This window comes from Panthera onca, chromosome A3 (genome assembly GCF_046562875.1).
Source record: "Panthera onca isolate mPanOnc1 chromosome A3, mPanOnc1 haplotype 2, whole genome shotgun sequence".
Lineage (NCBI taxonomy): Eukaryota > Metazoa > Chordata > Mammalia > Carnivora > Felidae > Panthera > Panthera onca.
The window spans coordinates 29,638,989-29,663,086 of record NC_138341.1 but is presented as its reverse complement, the minus strand read 5'-3'; the positions used below and the strand labels follow the sequence as shown (position 1 = coordinate 29,663,086).

At 44.7% G+C, this 24,098-nt stretch overlaps 1 protein-coding gene across 3 annotated transcripts in view; it reads right to left on the bottom strand.

Moving 5' to 3' along the window:
• Positions 1-23,347, bottom strand: part of CRIM1 (cysteine rich transmembrane BMP regulator 1) — a 189,419-nt gene extending 166,072 nt beyond the window's left edge. For all 3 annotated transcript variants that reach the window (XM_060652408.3, XM_060652438.3, XM_060652428.3), the window contains exon 1: positions 22,906-23,347. In XM_060652408.3, coding sequence (XP_060508391.2) covers positions 22,906-23,236 — 331 coding nt within the window. In that variant the 5' untranslated portion in view covers positions 23,237-23,347. The remainder of the gene's footprint in view (positions 1-22,905) is intronic.
• Positions 23,348-24,098: the final 751 nt, after the last annotated feature.

Sequence of the window (24,098 nt, the reverse complement as noted above, 5' to 3'; positions counted from 1 at the left end):
TCTCTGACCCTCCCCCGTTCATGCTCTGTCTCTGTCTCAAAAATAAATAAACGTTAAAAATTAAAAAAAAAAAAAAATTTTTTTTAAAAGAAACACACAGCACTCATTTGGGTTGAAATAAATTTACTTTTTTAAAATGGAGTAATGAGGGAGAACCTTAATAGTTAAAAGAAAAGAATTCTGGAATACACTAAGACCTAAAAAAAAAAAAAAAAATTATTAAAATGACAATAGCCCACAAAAATGGCACTTAAGAAGGTAGGGCCAAGCTGTTTCCTTTGAATGAGCATGTATGTGTGTTAAGTTTAAAGTTCTCCAAATTTCTCCATAAAGAAAAATGATTCTAACTATTGCTACAATCCTACATACCATTTTTTTGAATAAATAACTATTTTTTAGAGGTGTTTTGTTTGTGTTCTAAGTGGGCTCCACACTGGGCATGGAGGCTTGAACTCACAACTCCGAAATCAATACCTGAACCAAGATCAAGAGTCAGACGCTTAAGCAACTGAGACACCCAAGTGCCCTGGATATAATCACTTTTTTAAAACCATCTTTTCCTGGGGCGCGTGGGTGGCTCAGTCGGTTAAACATCCAACCCTAGATTTCGGCTCAGGTCGTGATCTCACAGTTGTGGGACTGAGCCCTGCTTCGGGCTCCATGCTGACAGAACAGAGCAGCTCTCGCCCTCAAAATAAATACAATATTAAAGAAACAAAAAACAAACAAACAAAAAACCCCACATCTTTTCCAAATTGTAATCTCCAGGTCCTGGGTCAAAAATTCTTACCCTTATGATCACAGTCCCTACCAAGAGAATACAGGGATATACATTCTTCAGTCCATGCCACATGGAATATTATCAGCACAAACTTTTAAACTTTCATAACTTAAGAAACAAGGACTTACCTCTTCCTGCTAGAGCTGTGATCTTCATCCTGAGTATGGCTCAGATACCACAAAGATGTGTGGTGGTACCCCTGCCTGCACTATCTCACCTGGACCCCTGGGGACCATCTGTTCCTCTTACAGATGAGGAGCAACTCTAAGAGCAGCCCTCAAATTCAATACTCTATCACCCAACAGCAAGAGACAGTCATATCAGGGCACTGCCTGAGGGAAAATCATAAACAAGACCTCCTCACAGGTACCTTCGAGCCATCACTGTGATGCAATGTAAAGAAAAATGTACCATCAATTTACTCATTAACTTATTATTTACTGAGCAGCTACTTCTTTCGTGGCACCATGATAGGCACTGAGTGGGCTACAAAGAAGCAAGAACCTATTCAATTAAAGAGCATCTTTCTACCCATCTTCCACCTTACAAGCAAACATAAATTAGAACAGAGTGAACCTATAAAGGGCAAAGCCTGTTTTAATACAGACATCAAATATGCTAGAATCTGAAATGTTCCAATAGCAACGCTTACTGGAAACAAATCACTATTAAGCTGTTCTGTCCCTTCAAAATGATCTTGGGAGCCAGTAAACATTAGTCAAACTTGTGACAGATCGAGTATGTTAGGTCTGATTCACAAATCATGGCACACTGCTATTGATGTTTAAATCGGAACATCCTACCACCCAGCTCCCAACCGGGGGTAGGTGTCTTCATGCCTACATTTTTTATTGCAACCAAATGTTACTTTTATTCTGTGGTAGGGGACAGGGAAATCATTTTCTTTCTACCTTCAGAATATTACATTTAATCAACATTTAATGAACACCTGTTACGTACAGGCCATAGAGTTCAATGCCGAGGCACAAAAAGATACTATTCCAATGCCGCATACAAGTGAGTTAACTTAGTTATGCCTCATAACATCCTAAATGAAGTAGATGCTATTATTATCCCCATTTTACAGATGGAAACTATTCACAGAAGTCAAGCAGCTTGGCCAGGGTAAGGCACCAGGCAAGTCACTAGGATGAATTATGGACTGACCACAGAGCCTGAACTCCTGCTAGCATTCAATGTTGTCTCTCACTGATAGATGTGCTTTCTCCTTAAGAAACAACATCTCCATTTCTCCTGAGGAAGGCATTTCCTCCGGCCAGGTTTTCCTGAGACCCCACCCTGGCAACTGGAGGGAACACGAGCTAGCCATACAGGCAGGTAAAATGCCCCAACATGATGGTGACTCCTGGTCTGGGGAGCAAGCAACAGGGCAGAGGAGGCAGGGCCAGTGCTTGGAGTGAGGCCAGAGGCACTGGAGAAGGCACCAAGTGCCCTGGGTGAGGGGAGCTGTGGTTGGGCTGGCTGGACAGTGTCCCCAGGTTGCTAACTGCAGAGAGCACCTACGTGCAGAGCTGGGGGTTGAGTGAGGACAGTGGCTGGAAGTGGGACTTCCTCAACCAGGGTGGGTATAAGAGAAAAGAATTCAAAACCTGCACAGGGGAAATCAGTGACCAACCTGTAAAGAGACAAAAGACTTAGGGGGCTTGGGGGCCCCAGTATGGGGTATCTCTTCCTCTCTTCCTCTCAATGCACTCGAGATGGTGATGCACACACAGAGTCACAAACCCGTCTCCCGAAACTCCCACCTCAAATGCTATATGTATTTAGTATTTACATAACTGCCTTTCTTCAAGACGCATGGTGTTTTGTTTTTAAAAATCAAGTCTTGCGGCAGGTCAGGAGGTTAGCTACTTGACTACAAGTTCAGAAAGAAAAAGAACAGAGTGGCTGTGGTTGGACTAGGGCTTGGAGAGGCTTCCGAGATACCCACCGAACTAGATGTAGACACTGAGAGTCGCCCTTTGGAAGCACCAACTCCAAGAGGTAAGAGTGTGAAACAGCTATAAACAAATCCATCCAGCATTTACCCCTGGCATGAACCTCTCAGTCTGCGACCTCCCTCAAACTGTATTTATGTCTTCTCCCACTGTCTCCCCTCTGAACAGCCAGAAATAAACCCAGGGCTCTCAAACTCGAAAATTTCCTCCTCCCCCTCATCCAAGCTGGCCGAGTTCCAGGGATCTGTAAGCAAAAAACACGCAGCTCAGCGACACTGTACAAGCCCTCACCAACTGTTCAAATGAGGAGCTCCAAAAGCCAGAGGCTTCACTCTCCACCATATGACAAGGAACATACAGATCGATTTCATTATTCGTTGATTTAGACATTTATAATCACATTGTTGAGAAACATGTGAAATGAAAACACAAGTGTTTTTGGTTGATAATAAAGATCAGCTGATTAATGATTAACTGTTCAGTATTGGAGGTAATCTATGATGAAAAGATTTCAATTTTTATAAATTTGCTACAACGGGAGCTACAGGCCTTATGTTGGACCAAACCTTAGGAGAGTCCCACCACCCGTCCACCTTGACAAACCTTTTCCCTAAAAGAGGTCAGCTTCCCCACACCTTTTTATGAGCCCTGAGACACAATATCAGCACACATATTTTGGTGACGGTGGTGGGTGTCAAGTTTTTGCTTATTACTGTTGAATGTAAATATTAAGCTTTGTGCTTTGATTTTTTAAAAAATTTTACATACTTGACTTTAATGATGGCTACTGTCCCATAACAGAACTAAAATTCCACAAATATCCAGGGTTAAACTATTAGGTTTAATGTGATTTCACCTTCAAATTACTTTTTTAGTACAAAGTGTGCTTATTTTAAATAAATATGTTGATCCAAAAAGTGTCTGTTAAAATCCAGCTGTGCACATGCACTTTTTAAACATTATATGCTGTGGTTTAGTGCAGTCTACACGGGTCCTCTCTCCAACCAAGAAGCAGCCAGGTCCATCCATGCCCAGTGTTTTCTGGATTGGGCATGTTGATTGGTATCAATCAGGCACGAATTATGAATTTTGAAAGATTTAGAATTCAGAAACCATATTCAAAAAGCACTTCTGGGGCACCTGGGTGGCTCAGTCGGTGGCTCAGTCAGTTGAGCAGCTGACTTCGGCTCGGGTCATGATCTCGTGGTTCATGAGTTGGAGATCCATGCCAGGCTCCGTGCTGACAGCTCAGAGCCTGGAGCCTGCTTCAGATTCTGTGTCTCCCTCTCTCTCTGCCCCTCCCCAACCCGTGCTCTGCCTCTGTCTCTCAAAAATAAATAAGTGTAAAAAAAAATTACTTTTAAAAAGCACTTCAAATTTATATAAAATATATATGAAGCCTCGTGATTTGATTTTGCATACTATTTGCCAATTGATTTTGTGAAATTTTTAAACAAAGAATACAGAAATGAATCTGAAATGAAATGCAATCTATTATAACAGATGCTATCTATACCTTTTGAATGTGAAACTAATTATGAGTTGTAAAGGCTATTTATTAATGTACCAGGCAATAATACAAGGGGAAAAAAAAGTCTGCTGCCCTGATAGAGTTTCAACAAACTTAATTCCAAAAATGACCCAAGTTTTTCCCAGTTTTATACATGTGCCTTATGGGATAACTTCTGGGCCTCCAGTTTTCATTTATAAATTGGTGGAAGTGGAAAACGGAAAACGGTTTTAAATTCCCAGAGAAAATCATTGGCAACAAGAGCCTATGTCTAATGCGTGAAAAGCACAAAGATTGCAAATTCATCTTGAAGTCAGTATCTAGTCCCTATTTAGGATGTAGTTAGTTAATTATATCCATCTTTCATCCTAAATAAATATTTGCAATCCAATAATGCACTACAAAAAAAGCAACAGAATAAAAATGTCCCTACCCAGTGGGCTGGCTATTTGCACAAAGCCAACAAATCATTACTTAACAGAGGAAAAGGTTAAAAAAAGCTTCAATGTCCTCAGAGTCAACATAATCCTGGTGGTAGCAAGAATATAAGACAAGCAGCTAAAGGCCACCGTCCTCAGGCCACAACCCCAGACACAAAGGACCACAGGCATAGGTAGGAAGTGGTCAAATCCTTTGGGAGGGGACAGGAGACAACTATCATGTGCTTGGGGAGCTTAGGCACTCATGGGTACAAGTTAAGACTACATGACATTTTCCCTTAAATTCACCTGAAATTCAGACTGGTTTTTGTTTTCCTTTTGCCTTTTATGGATAGTCCGGAAATGAAAGAGGGTAAAGAAAATGAAGTAGAAAGGTACAGTCAGCACATCTTGATTAATCAGCTTATAGTAATGGACACTACAGAGACACAGGAAAATTTATTTGATCTAATTTTAACGGAAAGAATATACAAGACGTAGGATTTAAAAAAGGTACATACACAGAGGAAGACGAGACAGGATATATACACATACAAAAACACAAAACTAGTTAAGTTCAGAATAAAAGTGTTTTGGATCAGTTTCTCTTCTCTATTTCCCAAATTGTCTAGTAAAGTTATGTTGCCTTTATAATTGTTTTCTTAAGCAGGCAGTGGACCCAACATTTGGCCCCAGCACACATGGCTAGTTGTGGGAAATAAGATGTTCAGGAAATAAACTACAAAAAAGAAATTTAGGTAACCCCTTCCTAAATAACCATTCAAGAGACCCAGGCTCTTTTTTTTTGTTTTGTTTTTTGAACAAGGCAAGGCCCTTTACCACATGCAACTAATCTCCAAGAATCTTTGAGCATAAAAAGTTCTAAGGAATTTCGGTATGAATCTTTTTTGATGGTCTACCTTTCTGGTCATAAACCTGATGAAGTATCTTACTAACTGCAGAAGAAACAACACAGGAATGAGATGCCCACAGCTTTAAGTAAGCCTCTTAGGAGACAATCTACACATGTTTATTTATATAAACTAATTAAAGATGGCCAGAAACAGAAACAGAAAATTTTTTAATTCTGTTGGAATTAACAGAGTCCAACAACTCCAATTAGAAGAAAACGCTACCACGGCAGAAATGGACACAGAGAGACTATCAGGACCAGAACATGACCCTGTGAGGAATTCTTCTTACATGTGTGCATGCTGCATATATGGATGTGTATAAGTATATGCACACATCATATAATTTGCAATGTGTGTGCAGCTGTCCACCATAATGACACAGTTTTCCACTGTAACGAAAGACAGAAAGAAAATGTCTATGTTTCCATTAACTCCAAAATCAGGCACAGACTCAGGGATGCCTTCCCACCGCATCCTGCCAGTCCACCGGCTGCCCTGCCAGGCCTTCCATAGGTTCCCTAGGTCAGCCGCATCTGTTTACTTTCTCCAGCAGAGCCATGGCCTTTCCTCCCCAAGCACTGTCCCTGGGTCCAGCTGTCGGTATAACGGACCAACAGAAGACCAGCAGTTGAGGAAACTGATTTCCCCTGAATACTTCTGAGAGGCTCTTTCTTGGGAGTCAGGGCAACTTGGCTATCTCTATAGCTGAAAATGGTACTTGCTGGTTGTACTTGACGCCTACTTCTCCGGTTCTCACCTTCCTGGAAGTCTACTTTTCGGTTACAAAACTGTTTACCTTGGCTTAGGACAAGAGGGGCCCTCCCTCCTTCAAGTGTGTTTCCCAGTCCTCTGCCTCCATTCATTTATTTTATTAAAGACCGAGAGTAAATACGCTATCCCAGCCGCAAGAACAGCTCGGGCTCCTTCACCGTCTACCTCAAATTAACAAAAAAGGGCCGAGGGTTTTGCGATACACCCATTTCTGATTTGGGCAGGATCCACATCGAGTTAAATCCTCTTACTGCTGATAAAGTCTCAGAGTAGGCAACACTTCCAGAACAAACCGGCCCCAAAGTCTGGAAGCTGACTTTTAAACTTTTAACAGTAATGAAGCCACATAAAAATTAAAAAAAAAAATACTTTTAAAGAGTTATAGGAAAATCATCAGTGGACACTCAGACAAATAGCCCTGCTTAAAATCTTCCACCTTTCGTTGCCAACGAAGCATCATGGAAAACTAGAACTCCACTACCATAAGCTTACTTCGGTATCGGTTCCAGCTTGCCCTCCTCCCCCTTCCCAAAGCTTTGATAACAACTGGTGCTCTAAAGTGGCTTCTTGCAAAGCCCCCCAGCCATGACACTAACGTTATAAACAATCACAATCACGTGTGACAAGGGCATCTTAAATATGGGAAAGTCGAAGGCACGTGCTGCACCACGGACATCAAAATTAAAGCCGCACTCAGGAAACGGGGCTCTCCAGATCCACTCACTAAAGTGATAGAAGGTACTAGGTGCCTGACATTTATCAGGATAATTCTGTATATGTGTCTATGACCCTGTATACTTTATCTTGGCCAAATCTCTCTTTTTTAGCAGTTGAAAAGTTTAACACCAGATAGATCACCCAAGGGTTGTAATTCACTGTTGTATTAAGGGTCTAATGTCTTAGTGTCTTAATTTGTAAACCACTTTAAGACTTTCAGAAAGTAAACAAACAAACAAAGACTTCATGACTGGTGCTAAAGGAAAAACAACTCCACGGGGCTTAATAACAAGTTGGGACTCCAGCCAGGAGTCATCAAGAATTCCTCAGTCCCTGAAGTCATAGGGTTTGGAGTAAATCCAAATGGGATTTTACTTTTTCGAATTCCTTATACTGCATTCCTATGGACTTCCTGTTCAAACCATTGTGAGGCATTTTTATTATTCACAGTCACACACTTCTACCATCATGCTGTCGGCTAGGATCTCCTTCTCCAAAGAAGGTGTACGGTTAAATTCCTGAGGAAGTTTGGAGATCACCTGCAGCAGTAAAGAGGTTATGTCATTTGCTGGCGTAACACTCACAGACTCCAAGTTCTAGACGTGTTTGTTAAATTAAATTCCCTCCTGATTAGTCAACACATGTTTGAGACACAACCCTGGATTTGCTGAAAACAGAGGTTTACTATCACCAATTACTCATATGGTAGCTTATCTGAAGTATCTATACAGTAACTCATGATTTTATGTGTATCAGTTATTATTTACAAACAACTGATCACTGTAGCGTTTCAAGGGCTCCGTGCACCAGATCGCTGGTGGTAAAGAGGTTATAAGCTGCCGCCCACAAGGAAAATTCTTACAAGCTGACGAAAGGTTGGTGAATGAAAGGTGACACTTTTATGGCAAACTGGCAAAAAGGAAAAGTCCTCGCAAATGAAAACTACCTTTAAATATCTGCCAAAATAAATACAGCTGAAACTAACCTATCACAGCAAAATTTAAAAACTCTGTTCTAAGAATGACGGGCTGGGGGGAGGTGTACGACAGGTGAGAGGCCATGGTTAACCAGTTCTAAGCTTCCTTCTGCAAGGATGAGACTCCTCACTGGAATTCTCTCAACAGGCTTCGTTTGTTTCTGTTTGCACAATGCAAACCACACAGCTCAGATGGAAAAGTTTTTGTATAATATCTTGGATGACCTTGAGTCTAGATTTAGTCAACAAATGCTCATTGAGTTCTCCCTGAGTGCCAAGCGCTAGGATAACACACAATCCTGGCGCTCGAATGGATCACAATGAGGCAGGGAGGCAGAAATGTGAACTCTAACACAGTGTGAAAAGTGCTCTAACAAGGGAAGGAGAAAGTGCTATTTATGGGCACTGGGGGTGGGGGGATGGCAATGCTTTTTCCTGGGCAGGGCAGGAAGTCCTCACAAAGGAAGCAGCACAAAATGGTAGGGTTTGAGGGATGAGAACACATTCTGAAGGATGTAAAGATAATTGGGGGGAGTCTGAAAGTGGACACCACGCCCATTTTCCGGTTGCTGGCTTTGCCCCCAAACTTCTGGTTGCGACAGATATTAGGAAGCATGTGTTGAACAGATCTCATCTTCTGCATTCTCAAAGGGTCTCTGTCCAACATAAACTTGAAACAAAGTCGGAAAACCTTCACCTTGAGGAGAATAGTCAGGTACTGAATGTAGGAGTCTAATTTTCCCTTACCTGTGGGCTTTTAGTAATAACATGCAAATTACCAAGGCTCTTTGGGAAGTTAAATGCTTCTACTAAGACTAAAAAAAAAAGTAAAGTAGGAATTATGTACATGAGATATATCCCCTCTAAAGAAAAAACAATTCACTGTTCCTTCTTTACTACTAATAATCCTTATGTTTTCTCGCTGCTTGTAGCTCCTTAATACCGTCTACTTTTCCAGTCTCTCCAGAAATGGTATCAGCCAAGCATTTCTGACTCCAGGGCACATGCTTACATATTCACACACAGTTTAAAAAATATAATACATGACTATTTTCAGTGCCAAATGCAGCTGTAACTATATATTTCTTTTGGACATGTTTTATGTTATAAAGCATGTAAATACTTTATCTCCCTCAAGTTTTCCAGAACTCTATTGGCAGAGTCTTTTTCCTTTCTCTTTCCAAAGCACTGAATACAATTTCCTGAATAGATAGTCAATAAACTTGGTGGCTGAGAGCTCACTCACCTTTTCCCAACATAGTCTTTGGAAATAATTTCATCTCCTTCCAACCAAAAACACCTCTGGCTTCTTTCCTTTGCTTATTTCCCTGTAGAGGTATTCCATTTCTCACCCTAAATTTCTGCTTTTCCTTTCTGCTATCACATCTAAAATTCTTGTGTAAGGCCAAAAACTATGTTTACTGATAGCCTACCATAAATCATCCCACACTGCCCTATGGATAATAAATCTTCTGTCCCAATCAGCAAGAAATGAAAGAAGTCTAATTTTCCCGAGCTCCACTTGCCCACGTATAGATATCCCAATTAACTAGGTAGTTTAAAAGCCAAAGCCCTTTAATTAGAACTGTGTTTTCCAAGTGTAATAAAACAATGCACAATCTTTGTTAAGAAGTCATTTTCAGCTTGCTGATCTACAGAGTAGATAGTATACTTAATTTGCTCCAACTATGCAAGTTGTTTTCAGCACATACATAACACAATGCAAAGTATTCTTTGTACTGTGCCCTCAGCAACTGTGCACGCGCATGCGCGCGCGCACACACACACACACTCTCTCTCTCTCTCTCCCTCCCTCCCTCCCCAAAGGTATGAAGTTAACTATATCTTGAAAGGAGAAATTATTAACAGCTTCCTCTCAATGTCACATCTGGAACTGTATGTCCAGCTGCTGATGCTACAGATACATTTTACCATCCTGGATGCATCTTTTTAGGCCAGCAAGTCCACCACAACCTTGTAAAGAATCTTGTTTTATGAACTTTTATCACCTGCTGATCCATATTACATATTCCACAGAGTCAAATGAATTTTATGTACTGGCAAACACTTCCCCTCCAAACACTTCTACAGAACTCATCTCTGCCATCCTGTTAGTGCAGACACCATTACTGGAAGGGGTCCTCACAGACGATTTGATGCTTGGCACCAACTTCTCTTACTAGGTGGGTTACCAGTAGCTGGAGAGCTGCATACAACCATGCTGGGAAGAATGTGGAGGCAAATTCTGGAAAGCATGCCTTTCAGGGCACCTGAGATTCGGCTCACACTGGGTCATGGCAGGGATGCCACGAGGAAGGAGGGCCAAAGGACAGCACAAAGACATGGGCAGGAGAGGTACCAAATGGACCTTCTAGCACAGACTCTGATGGCAGCAAACACACACTGAACACTCTGGCCACTTCTAAGAGACAAGGTTCTGGAGAGAAGGCCCTAGGCATTCAGACTCTCATTACTGACCCCAAAGTTTAAAAGTTCTTAAGTTCTTAATCTAACAGGCACCAACCAAGCAGGAAGAAAACCAAATAAAGACCTATTCATATAAAGAAGAGCAAAGTAGAACCTAGCTTTTCGGCAAAAGCTCAGGTTGGTAAATGAATACCACCCACCCCTCAATGGCTACTTCAGACACCACCATTATTAGCTATCCAGAAATCTACCCTGGAAGGGAGAGGATTAGATCCAGAACAGGATTTGACTTCCAATATCATGAAAGAAAAGAAAGAAAAGAAAAGAAAAGAAAAGAAAAGAAAAGAAAAGAAAAGAAATGAAAGACGACAAGGCAATCCACGGTACTCCACGACCCAGAAACATTTTCTGTTAAACAATATAAAATGTCTATCTAGTATTAGCAGTCTCAGAGCAGTTTTACAAATGGCAGCCAAAAAAAAAAAAAAAAAAAAAAAAAAAATCTTGGGGAGCAAAAAGCAAACTATCACAGAAAACTAAAAATTAAATAAGTTCACACTGCTAGGGATTGGTGGCTTAGGTAATTGAACTGAAAGTGAGAATCACAGAAGAGATCTACATAATAATTAGCTGCTGAGTTTTCTTGTGTTGCATACTCCCAAATGGAGTATTTAGCATTCAGCAGACTTATTAATGAATAAATGCCCGACTGGAATTAACTAGCACCTCATTCTGGAAGGCTGCTCTTGGCAAAAATGTAATATCCACAGGGCGAAGCCAGTTGATGGCTGGTATACACTGCAGCCTGGGCTGAGTGTCGCATTCTTTAGAATAATTCATGTTACGTCAAGTTTCAGAGCCACAGGTCCTCACCACCTGGACAATATGCAAAGGAAGGATGATGTTTCTAGACCCCAAAAGACAACTTCCCAAACTTCCCGGCTGGTCCCGTGCCTGAAATACAGCCAGTGGAGACTTGCTGTCCCACAGACAGAGCTTCTCTGCTCCGGGGGCTCCCGAAACACACAGAGGTAAGGAAGCTGGCGTGGCCTGCAGCACTGTCCCTCTGCAGAGACTAGGTGTTTCATCCTCCCCGTGGGAGGCACCCAGAGACCTCCCTGGGCCAGTACCCCTTCCTCACGTGCAACAACTGCTCTGTTTCTTTAAATCCAGCCTGCTCCTTAAGGAAACTCCCTGGCAAGTGAAAACAGCAGCAAAGGTAAAAGAATGCGGGGAATTTGGCTGCCGCCTGCAGTATTAGGGAGAACAGCAATTACTCAACTCTCTCCTAGTGTCAGAGGCAGAAATGAGCATGTGAATTTGGGCAAGTTTTGGCCTGTCTTTGCTCAAGCTTCTCCCCTTGTGGTATCTGTCACCTACCTACTCACAGTCATCATAATTAATGAAGTAAAGGAGAAAATGGAGAGAGAGTGAAGGCAGCAGGCCAGCGCGTTCACAGAAGAGAGGCGTAAATTCTACCCGCACTCCAGGCCGGGCCACAGTTGCCATGGCTTCAAGACTGCCAGCATTTCAAGACGTCAATAACTTCCCAATAACTGTGTTTTTGCCCTCTCCACCGCCTCTCGATAAACAAAACTATGTAAAAACCCTTGATCTTTTCCTCCAGGCCCTTCCCGTCGACAGCACTTGGCAAAGAGTCATGTAGACATGACCACTCTTCCCTTCCTTGGCTCTGCAAACACAAGGTAATATTTGACTCCTGTGTACATGTCTCACACATAAACACATAGACCTTACAACCAGAAGGGCCTGGAGATATCATCACTTCAGTTCCTCTGCCTTCAAGTAGGCAACTATTTAACTCCCTTTCCACAAATTAAGGTAAAGTCAAGGGGAGCTGAGAAGGTTTTATTTAAGTTATGGAGCTACTAAGGGATGACAGGAGATCCAGAAGCATGGCTTGTCTCCCGTGTCACGGTATATTCTCACACACAAGAATGTTGTGCTGTTTGTCTTTCTGAACAGCCTCAAATCCTTCCTGCAACAAACTGGAATATATATGAACCCATTCATTCTTTTGATTAAAACATGGAAATTTATTTGGCCTTTCACTTTTATGTCATAGACAGTGGTAATAAATTATCCTAAACTCTGAAATAGAAGAACTCCGTGGTTCTGAAAAACACACAGCGTACTCAATCTTTCTCAAACCATTTAAGAATCTTTCTACTTTGGTTTTCAGACCCAGAACAATCTACAATTTATCCCCTTTTCCTCTTGCCAGATGTAAATACCCATACCTTCAAAAAAAAAAAAAAAAAAAGCAATGCTCCCAACTATGGAAGGTGAGGAAAAGAGGAAACCATGTGAAGGTTTTCCAGATCTGCATTTGACAAGATGATGGAACATTCGGTCTCTGCAGTTTTATAAACACACACTGAGGGGACTGAGAACATATGTCCTGTATGTAAGGTTCTTCCCACGTCATGGGTCTGAAGTGGTCCAATGGATTCCTAACATGAAAAGTCTAGTTCAGGTCAAACATCCTTAAGGTAGCTTTACCCTATTCTGGCAGGTCTTTTGGAATCTTAAAAAAGAAGGATCACAACTCTCCAATGTTGAGATGCCTTTTGTTTCATCACAGCCATGAACCGGTTTGCTTGTGGCCTTTGGATTCGAAGCTAAATAAGTTACCTCTCATAGACCCAGGACTTTGCAGGCTCAGGTTTCATTCTGCCCTGCCAGAAATTCCTTTCTGTTTTGAATCTGAGATGTTTGTTTATGGTTTTTGTTTGGAAATGCTAAATAAGACAGGCACAGTGTCTAGTTACAGCCTATATCTTTTTTTTTTTTTTTTCCCACCTTGCTATAGCCAGAGTGGCTGGTTGTTAAGGACTAAGGACTTTGCTAAAACTTCCAAAGAGCAGACTCTTCAAATTATCTTCCCAGGAACCTGAAATGTAAAATAACACCTTAAAATATAATTAACACTTAATTTGCTTTCTTAAATGTTCATAAGACAAATGTTCCCAGGCTATTTCAAATTAGGGTGTTATTTTTGGATTTGACAAACACATACTTAGACGAAACCCTGAAATTTGAAAGTTGATCTTGCCTTGCTTGTAGGTTACATGTTTGAATACCAGCACTCCTGATGAAAGACAGAAGTACTACAATGCTAGGTGCTAAAAGAGTTTCTGAAAGAAAATTCAACTTCTACGACGTGATAATAAGGTTTGGTTGCCAAAAGAAAATAGAAAAGAGTTGTAAACTATTGATTCCAAAGACTGTACCTTCATCAAGTTCTTTCTCCTTGTTCCTTAAGAGCCAGTAAAAAGCATTTACCTTGTGAGTCCTCAGACCATATTTACTGGATAAAAATGATACTCATTTGCAGGCATGAAAGAAGGGTGGAAGTTCTAAAGGGACAGGAACTCAGCTATTTTAATTCTAGGGTGTTCTTTCCTAGCCTCCCACTGTAGCACAAAGATGCTGAAGAGAGACCACAAGCCAAGACCACAGGAAAGCGGAAGTATAAGTCCAGAGGACGGACGGATGGAACAGACGGGATCAAGAAAAGCAATGCAGATGTCCTCCGGGCCGGACACTACCCCCGGCTCATTCCTAACCTGCCCTTGTCTTTGAGCTGGCTGTGACTACCACTGCTTCCTTCCTTCCTGCTTCCTTCCTTCCCTAACTGCAGTGACCCCAGCCTTGCTTGCTGACGCTCCTGAGGTCTCCCGTGGCTCCAGCGATGGCCAGAAACCCACAGAAAACTTCTAACAATAAAAGGAAATTTAATTTCCTTCCATTATACCATATGCCATCAATATTAAGAGATGTCACCTTTTTAAAAATATTAGTTTGAAGCAGTTCTCTGGCACTATGGATTCCAACCACAAAATCACCCAAATGCCCACATTCTGCTGAAACAGGGGCTAGGACTTACAGCAGTACTGGATGTCAATGTGAAGGAGGGGTGTGTCACAAAGTGGATTTTTTTTTTTTTTTTTAACTTATAGATAAAAAGCTAACAAAGAAGAAAAGGAAAACAGAATGAAAATTAGAATTAACATCATCTTTGAAAAATCTATTTGGTACCAGGAATTATACTAGCCATTATACACACACACCAACACATGTTATCTGTGCAGTTTTATATATACATACATACACTCTCCAATCCTCTCTATAATATCTACTTCAAAGAAAGCTAGGAGTATTCCACTTTTACAGATGAGGAAACTAAAGGCCAAAACAACCAAGCAAGCTGGTTGTTCAGTTAAAAAATAAGAGCTGAGATCTGAACACAGGTTTGTCCAGCATCAAGACCTAATTTCTTTTTCCTAAGACATCATGCACAGAGGCGTGGGAAGCAGGAAGGAGGGGAGCACACGCTCAGATCCCACTTGGTGCTGCACCCCCCACTAAATCCTTCCTGGTACTCAGTTAGTGCCCCTCTTAGTTGCTCCTGAGATGCTCAGCACTTCCTTATCTTGGAACTGCACAGCTGTAAGTAACTGTCTTGGATAGAATCGTCTCAGCTACCTGCCATTGGACCATGGCCCCAGAAAGCAGGGTCCCTATCATATTTACTGTGGCTGAAAAATAACTACAATAGCAGGGAACATTATCAGGTCTCCTACACCGCTCTCTGTTCTACATGCTTCATAAGGACTAGCCTTTTGCTACTTAAAAGTGTGGTCCCAGGATCAGCAGCATCTGAGTCACCAGGGGGTTTATCAGAAATGCAGAATTTCAGGCCCCACCCAGACCTCCTGAATTAGAACCACCATGCTGAATGAGATCCCCAGGTGATTCGTGCACACATTACAATTTCAGAAGCACAGTTTTATCTCATTTAATCTGCACAGCCAAGACACGTTACCTATTACTGTTTTAGACAGGGAAACTGAGGCTTAGGGAAGCGGCATTCCTGCAGTGTAGCACAAAGACCAGACCCATAGCAGCAAGTACTTGTGGGTAGAAGGATGGCTGGGAAACCGGTAGGAAGGAAAGGTCTGATTACAAGTCTGACCTCCAGTTGTGCCTAGTCTGTACCAACTGCAGCGGCAGGTGGGACCAGGGCCCCGACACAGGTGGGCTGCAGCAGCACAGGCTGCTTCCTCAGCTCCGGTCAGGCCAAATCCTGCGGTGAGACCAGCAGTGTGGACACTCCAGGGGCCAGAGGCGAACTCTTTCCCCAGAATGTTAGGGAAATGCACAGTCCTGATGATAGTGAGGACAGATGCCCTCCTCTTCCCCAAATGAAGTATCAGCCCGCAGGTAAATGGTTACCTTCATAACTCCCACGACTTAATGCAAGAAATTTCAGATTCCTCCCTATTTTTACCCCAAATACACAAACTGTTTAGACAAAGTTAACAAATGGGCATTAGAAAGAAAGGCAGCTAATAGCTTTAGAGGCCCTTAGTTTTTTAACTCAATGCACTTACAGGGTTGGGGAGGAGGGGACCTGAACTCAATAATTTGCTCCCTTTCGAAGAGCCCAAACTCCTTAACTACCGATGATCCATTACTCAGGTAGATGAGGGCTAAGCAGAACAGAAGATGCCCATATCAGGTCGTTTCACTTATACTGGTTAGTAGCTTTGTTGTTCTTAAGTATTTACCACCTGCCAGTAATTGTTCCAAGTCCTTCACAGGAATCCATTTGCTGAGTCCCTATAGCAACCCTATTATTAACCCCACTGCACAGACAGAAAACGGACATGCACAGAAGTACAGATTTGACTTTGGACACCAAGTTTCTAACTATGATATCTTTTCATCAAAGTATAAATATTTTGCATGAGGAATTGAGGCTGGGGAAGGGAGGTAAAGAATTGAAATCTGTTCAGGAAAGAAGGACCTTTTTAACATTTTTTTTCATGTGGGCCCAAAATGAACACTCACTAGTGTTTACCTTGAGAGCATTCTTAAATCTAAGTATATTCAACTACTCCTCTGACCACAAGACCCAGGAGGTCTCGTTGAAGCACAGAGGTTTCTCATTATTTGACCAGGCTACTGGCCAGGACAAGCAGCAGAGAGTGGGTGAGATTGGAAGGTGCTAGATAAAGGGATGCCTCTCAGCTCACTGCCCACGCTCATCTGCCTAGTGGAACAAGCTAGAACAAGGAGAAAATCACTCTGAAGAGGAAACTTGCCGTTTTGAACCACAGCTAGTAAAGCATTAAGAATGTAGCCTCATTCTTAGATGTTGGGAAACACTCTGATAGGTGTTGCACAGGCCCTAAGAAGAATGGGTAGAATCCCGTTCCCCACCCCCTCCTATTCTTACTTTTAAATCTAGTTCGAATTCAAATTCTCCTTTTCAGCTTTGCCACCAGAGCCTGAAAAGATCATCTCAGATCCTGTGATTCCCAGAACAAATTAGCTACCTATTTCACTCACCACGTAATCATGGATACAGACTTGGGAAATCACTACTACTTGGCTTGAACTTATGTCATCGTGTAGACTTTCTAACGTCTGGCTCCCTATTCTTTATTGAGATTAGAAGGGTAAAAAGGGTAGGGAACACGTTTGAGGGCCTCAAGCTCCCCAGCTGCCCCCTGCCTCAGCAGAAGGCATTGTACAGACCAGAAGGTGGATGAATGAGTGACTGATTTCTATGCCAAGACAAATCAGATCTTTGAAAACTCAGCTTCGGAGAATTCAGCCTCTGAGAAGCCAGGCTTTCAGTTTGTCACTCATGCATGCTCGGCCAGCCCAGTTTCCTCCACAAATAATTGAGCTTTACTGGGGCGTCTCCGAAATCCTGATGCTGCATGGGCCACATATGAAACCCAGCGGTACAGGAACCTGCTTCACTGAACATATTTTACCTTCCAGTCCTCTTATCATTGTCCATAGGATGGCGTTCACATGCTAAATAAAGTGGCACTGCCGTCTGCATGTTAGTACTGTCAACTGAAAGCTGTTAAACACGCCCACATTTTCTCAGGAATTCCACAATTAATGTCTGGAATGCGTTTTGGATTCTTCTTCAAAGGACGGCACAGTTGCCCTAAGATGAATTCAATATTTTTCCCTTCTTCCATTAGTCATTCTTCGGTCTTCCCGCTCCATTATCCTTGTAGGGTCATCTACTTGTTTTCCCCAACTTATAACGCCTGTCTCCAGCATCCCCAAGCTGGCCCCCTTTTTTGTCCTACATTTTGTAACTACATCTAATCAAGCCCCCAGGACACAGAAACCTGCCCCATCTCACCACATACGGCCTATCATCGGATGCAATGCCCACAGCTTCAGGATTCTTCGGGCAGTTTTCTTCTTAAATTGACCTGTTCCTAACTGCATTGCCATCATAACTGTGGATTCTCCTGGTCACTGTTAAGCACGAATTAATGGCAGCAAATATCTCTAGATTTGAGGCTTGCTATTTTTGCCTTTCTGGTACTATGCAATTCGTTTGCCCTTTGCCAAGTGTTTTATGTGACTGGACTCCTGAATAACAGTGAGGATTCTGTAAGCTTGAGAGTCAAAGACAAGGTCACCAAGTCCTGTCATTTGTGTATGTGAAGTGAATAGTCTCTCCATATTTCGTCAATATTTACTCTGGGGAGGAACTAATTATTTCCTTGTTTACTTGCGCTGGTTTCTCTTCCCATACCCCAGTAAGGTAATTTTATAGGCCCTCTGCTGGCTTCTTTCTCTCTCTGGCATCTAAGAGCTCACTCCACCTGAACGAAGACTTTCGAAATGGAAAGCAAAACACACTCTTCAAAAACAAGGAGTGCCGGGTGTTTCAAGTTTTCTAACGCCAATACAGGAGTATTAACTCTGCCCCTCCTGTCTTCTTTTTAATTAGTAAAATTAAAACCCATGGATTCTGGCTTTTTATTTTTTTAATGTTTATTTTTGAGAGAGAGAGAGAGAGAGAGAGAGAGAGAGAGAGAGAGATAGTATGAGCGGGGGAGGGGCTGAGAGAGACAGAGACACAGAACCTGAAGCAGGCTCCAGGCTCTGAGCTGTCAGCACAGAATCTGACGTGGGGCTTGAACCCACAAACTGTGAGATCATGACCTGAGCCAAAGTCCGAGGCTTGACTGACTGAGCCACCCAAGGTGCCCCATGGACTCTTGACTTCAAGTCCTACACAACACAGCAAGGAGAGGAGACCCTTGTGGCTTGCGCATAAACAAATGGTTTGGTACATTTTCTGGCCTCCTGTGGCCTGACCTCAGATGCTCCACACACTCTCTTCCAAGGAGCCATCATCTCCATCCCTGCCTTCCAGGGTTTAGAAAAAAAAAAAAAAAAAACTTTCTAAAGGCCAACCGTTTCAGAAAACAACATTGTTCTTTGCTATAAGCAGCCACGACATAACCACAGTCTGGTTCTCCTCCTCACTGCCCCCATGAAAACCGGGTGGAAGGAAAAGTTAAAAAACCTGTGAGAAATACAAGAACCGTGTTTTGAAGAGACAGTTTGGTAGACGCCGTGGTAAAAACACGGAAAGTTAAGTTCCATAACGATGAAGCTACTGAGTAAGTACGCACTGGGGGAAAAAGTTGGTGCTTACTGACGATAGCGATCGCCTGGCTCTTCTACAACAAAGTTCTCAGGGCAAAGCCACTCAGTAATGTCCACCAGGTTCCAAATCACTCTGTCCTCACAAACTGTCAAACTCAAGCCATCACCTGCCCTTTCATTACACAGAGAAGGCTGCTCACACTGCCCCCACCTCGCCCTCACCCCTTACAACAGACATAACGTACTATTCTACGTAAGAGGGAAAATGGTCCTTAGACCCCATCTCAAAATAGAATCCCCACCGTACAATCAAAACATTCTTCCTAGAAAATCCCACTTCGGTAATTTTTCAAAACTCCATCTTTGATCTCCCATACAGTCTTCTTCCTCAGGAGTTCAGAATCCAAACTTGTTTCTCTGGCTTCTAGATGATTTACCCAGAGGCAGGCAGCCCAGCCAAGGAACAAGCCACTCAGGATGTCAGAAAGTGCAACAGGAGACTCACCTAATGAATGGAAACAGTAAAGAGACTCGTGCCCTCCTGGGGGCCAGAAAGCACTTTTTAGACTGAGAGAGAGCAGAGAAAACTTGAGGTACTTGGCTCTATGATCAAGTTTTAAAATGCACTTATGCCAAATAAAAAAATGTTTTAAAGGAATGATTTATTTTTTTCAAAACTTGTTAACGTATATTTTTGCGAGAGAAAGAGAGAGAGCGTGCACACAAGCGGGGGAGGGACAGAGAGAGAGGGAGACACTGAATCCTAAGCAGGCTCCAGGCTCTGAGCTGTCAGCACAGAACCTGACGTGGGGCTCGAACTCACAAACCATGAGATCATGACCTGAGCGGAAGTTGGACGTTTAACCAACTGAGCCACCCAGGTGCCCCTAAAGTAATGATTTAGTTGATAACAACCTAAACAACGCTGAAAAGACCAAGTGTACAGGTCACATGTTTCACAGGACATAACTCTTCACAGTATTTACTCTTCCAGAAATTTTTTTTTCCTTCGCTACTCTCTCTATGGAGAAGATGGTTCATCCATTTGCTCCATGCACATTTAGTGAGAGCCTACTATGGGCTGGTGTGCCTTAAAAACTTATGACAGTGAGCCACAGGTTGTCAGGGGTCCATTGTTACCCCTAGCTTCTCTAATTCACTATGTGAACCACAATTAAAGACATGGTATTTTTCCCCCGACAAAGCCAGAATGGAGAATAACACAAATAAAAAACTACTACAAGTTGGCAAACGGAACAATGTAACTGGTATTTAACTTATGTCCTCGAAAGCAGGTAGATTAGTCATGATAATGTTTCCATAACATGCAATATGACTTCTCAGTGTAGCCAATTAAATAAGTTTTCAAAACAGTTTTCATTAACAGATACAACCAGTAGGGGTCATTTTAGTGCAAAAATTGCAGCAAAAGAGACTTCGACAAGAATAAAATATATCAATTCCTATTCATGTCAGTTATAATAAACATGGTTCAATGTGTGAATTTCTAAATAAAAATGGAAACTGAGGGAAAGACTAGCCATTGAGAAATTTCTCACAAACAACAACAAAAAGGCAGAAGGTCAGTACCAAGATAATTACTGACACGTAGAGACTCCTCTAATTCATAAAAAAAAAAAAAAAGATTAATCCTGTTTCCTGTAAATCTTGTAGTAAAATGAAAATCCTTGAAATTTTAGACACACGACTGACAATATCTGTGTATGTGTCCACTATATTATGCCAGGTAAAACTGTTCTTCTCACTTGAGTTTCATGGATTTAGAATACAACTTGACCACTGCTTTTAGAAATCTAAAAATAAAATAATAAATGCCAGACACCCAGTTTGGGCAGCTGAAAACAGTCTTGCTAAATAAGAAGTGTTGCTGGAGAAATGCTAACTGAGATACAATCATGGGAACAAATACTTCCAAGGATCTTCAAGGCTAATACCAAGTGCACAGGGTGTCACCAAAAAAAAAAAAAAAAAAAAAAAAGAAGCTAAGAGATCCCATCATTTCAGAGGAAGGAAAAGCTCACTGACAAACTGCCAAAATAATTCTATACTGTGATACCGGAAGATTGGTACCAAAACATTTGATTGCCGTGAATGTTCCTGGAGCTTCACATTTCCTTCACCAGAAATACATCACGAAGAAACAAAACGAGGGTTAGAATCGTTAAAACCTCCAAAAGTCCTTCGCAGGGCATAGCAGTTTCCACTGCATTTAACCTTGTTTCATGTTGCTTGTTCTTTTTAGATTTATGGGAGGCTGGCGTAAGTAAATTATACACTCCAAGTGGCAGGGTTCAAGGATGAATCGTTTAGTCCAACCCATTCAGAATTCTCAAAATCAAACACATAAAATTGTATCAGAAGCTAATCTCCTGGCCATTTTTTCCTGATGTGAGAAATAAAAACACATGTTTTAACGTGGGGCTTAACCCCGGTTGGGAGGCTTTTGTATTTCAGGCAAAGAAACTCTTCTAACCCAGTCCTAAGGGAGCAGCGCTCCATGGCCCTTCCCTGTAAGAGTTCCCTTCACTCATTACTGCCCACTAGCTTCCAAAACAGGAAAGCCTTTTTCATTTTCCAGAACTGTCCAAACTCTCAAAACCAAAGGTATAAATACATGTGTTTGTATTTAAAGAAAATCACAGAATTCAAGTCTTTGAATAGACCCATTTTATCCTTAGGATTGCCACCTTCTTTTTCAACACCTCAGCACGATAAACACATGCACCCAGAAAGACGCCTCAGAAGAAACCCTTCCCTGGTCTCCTGGGTGCTGGCGGTTAGTAAGGCAGGGACCAGGTCAGAGGGCGCCTGTCTCTCCTCCTCGCCGCACCTCCAGAAGTGAGCCAGCTGTGCTCTGCACCAGGATGCCCCGAAACAGCATCATCACCCCAACGTCAGCCCGAGCAGGGATCCCGCTTTTCACTGGTGCTCACCCAGTCCTGCCCGTTAGCCAAATAAAAAAAAAACCTCACTGCCTCTCTCCAGTCCCCAAACCGGACCAAGCACCTGGAGGCCGAGGCAGGCACGCAGGGCTCAGGGCCCACGCCCACCCACAGGGGTCCACCCAACGAGGGGGTGGCTCACTACTCTAACCGCTTTCTCCCTCCGTCAGTCTCCACACCGAGGTGCACAATTCTTCGTGGAGAAAACAGCAGAACGACGCTCGCTGTCAAACAAACAAAAAGAAGGAACCGGCAACACGACACGAAACACGCAGATATCTGGTCTTAAAAGGCAGCCACGAAGAGTCAGCAACAACTTTTCACTCCTAGGTGCGACACCCCCCCCCCCGCACCACCCCCCCTCCGCCCCCATTCAGAAGAGAAAGCCTTTGACTGTTTTCAATAGGCAAATAAATGAGTAACCACCGTATGTAACTAACTTCCCCTGGGCTGACATATTCCGGAGCTGAAACTGATTTACATGCGAAAGAGGAGGAAGGGGGTGAAGGAAGAGCGCAAGAAAAAATAATGAAAGAGTCACACAGGGAGTGTGAGCTGAAGACACGTCTCCTGGCCAACAGAAAAGGGACTTTCGAGAACGGTGCGCAGCACTCCGTAGCACACTGCGCTAGTGCGGGGAGGGCGGCAGGGGCTGGACTCCCCGAGGGGCTCGCGACAGCCTCCGCAGTGCCCCCTGCCCGCGGCGCCCCCACCTCGGGGCGCGGGGCCCGCCCCCCCCTTCCCGCAGCCCTAGCCCGAACAGCCACACGTGTGCGGGTCTCTGCGCAGCCACCCCCACTCGCCCGCTCCCACCCACGAGATCCACCCTCGCCCGCGGCCGGCCCAGCGTCCGGGGGAGCGGCGAGCTGGAACCGGGGGACGCGGGGGCCCTCTCCCGGGGGAGGCGGCCCCCTCCTCCCGCGGAGCCCTCTCTCCCCGGGAAAGTCTCGGCCAAACTTTGTTCAGCGCGGCCAGGTGGGAGGGGGCCCGCGGCAGGCGGCCGTACCTTCGCAGACGCCCACTTCGTACTCGGTGATGGAGTCGCCATTGAGCGGGGGGCGGATGACACAGCGCAGCCCCCGGTCGCAGGCTCCGTGGAGCCCGTAGGCGCCGCCGCAGCTCTCGTTCCTCTGGCGGGCGCACATGTAGCAGCAGCCGCAGACGCCCTGCACGATGCTCCCCGGGCAGCTCCTGGGCTCCTCGCACTTGGACTCGTCGCAGGGCAGGCAGACCAGCGCCCGGGTTCCGGAGCGCGCCAGCAGCAGCAGCAGCCCCAGCAGCGAGACCAGGAGGTGCCCGCAGCCGGCCAGCCCCCTGCCCCCCGCCACCAAGTACATCCTCCTGCGCCGCCGCCGCCTCCTCCTCGCAGCCGGGCCGGGAGCGGGGCGGGCGCCCTCCCCTGCGCGGGGCACACGCGCCGCCGCCGCCGCACCCGCAGCCCGCGGTCCTCGCCGCCCCCCTCGGGGCCCCCGGGGCGCGCCTCCCCTCGCGGGGCGAGGCCCCCGCCCCCCCTGCGGGCCGCGCCGACCCCGAGCCCACTAGCGTTGGCGCCAGCGGTGGCTTCCCCTCCTCCTCCTCCTCCCGGGAGGGAGGGGGAAAAAAGAAAAAAAGTTTCCTCCCGGCAGCTCCGGTTCAACCCAAACTTCTGGCGGCGGCGGCGGCTGCGCTGGGCTCCAGCCCCGGCTGGCGGCGCCTCCTCCCTCTCCTCCTGCGCGTCGGCCGGCCCCGCGGCGGTGGTGGCGGCGGCGCAGCCTCCGGGCCGGTCCCCGCCTCCCGAGCCGCCGAGTGGGCGCGGTGGCGCAGCAGAAGGTCCGCGGCGTCCGCTCCGCGCGCCCCGCTCGCCTCACTCCTGCGCGGCTCCTCCGGGCGCTTGTTTATGGCTCGAGCCTCCGCCGCTCGGGCTGCGCCCTCCCCCATCCTACCTCATCCCCCAGACCTCGCCCCCCTCCGCGCCGCGCGCCGCTCATTGGCTGCCCCCCCACCCCTCCCGGCCCGGCCGGCCCCCTCCCCCTCCCCCGCCCTCCCTCGCGGGCGGCCGGGCCCTTCCTCCCTCACACGCCTCCTCCTCCTCCTCCTCCTCCTCCTCCTTCTTCTCCTTCTTCTCCTCTACCTCCTCCTCCTCCCCCTCCGACTCCTCCGGCTGGAGCCCGGCGCGCCAAGCCGGCCCTGCGGCCGAGCCTTCGCGCTCCTTCCTGGCGC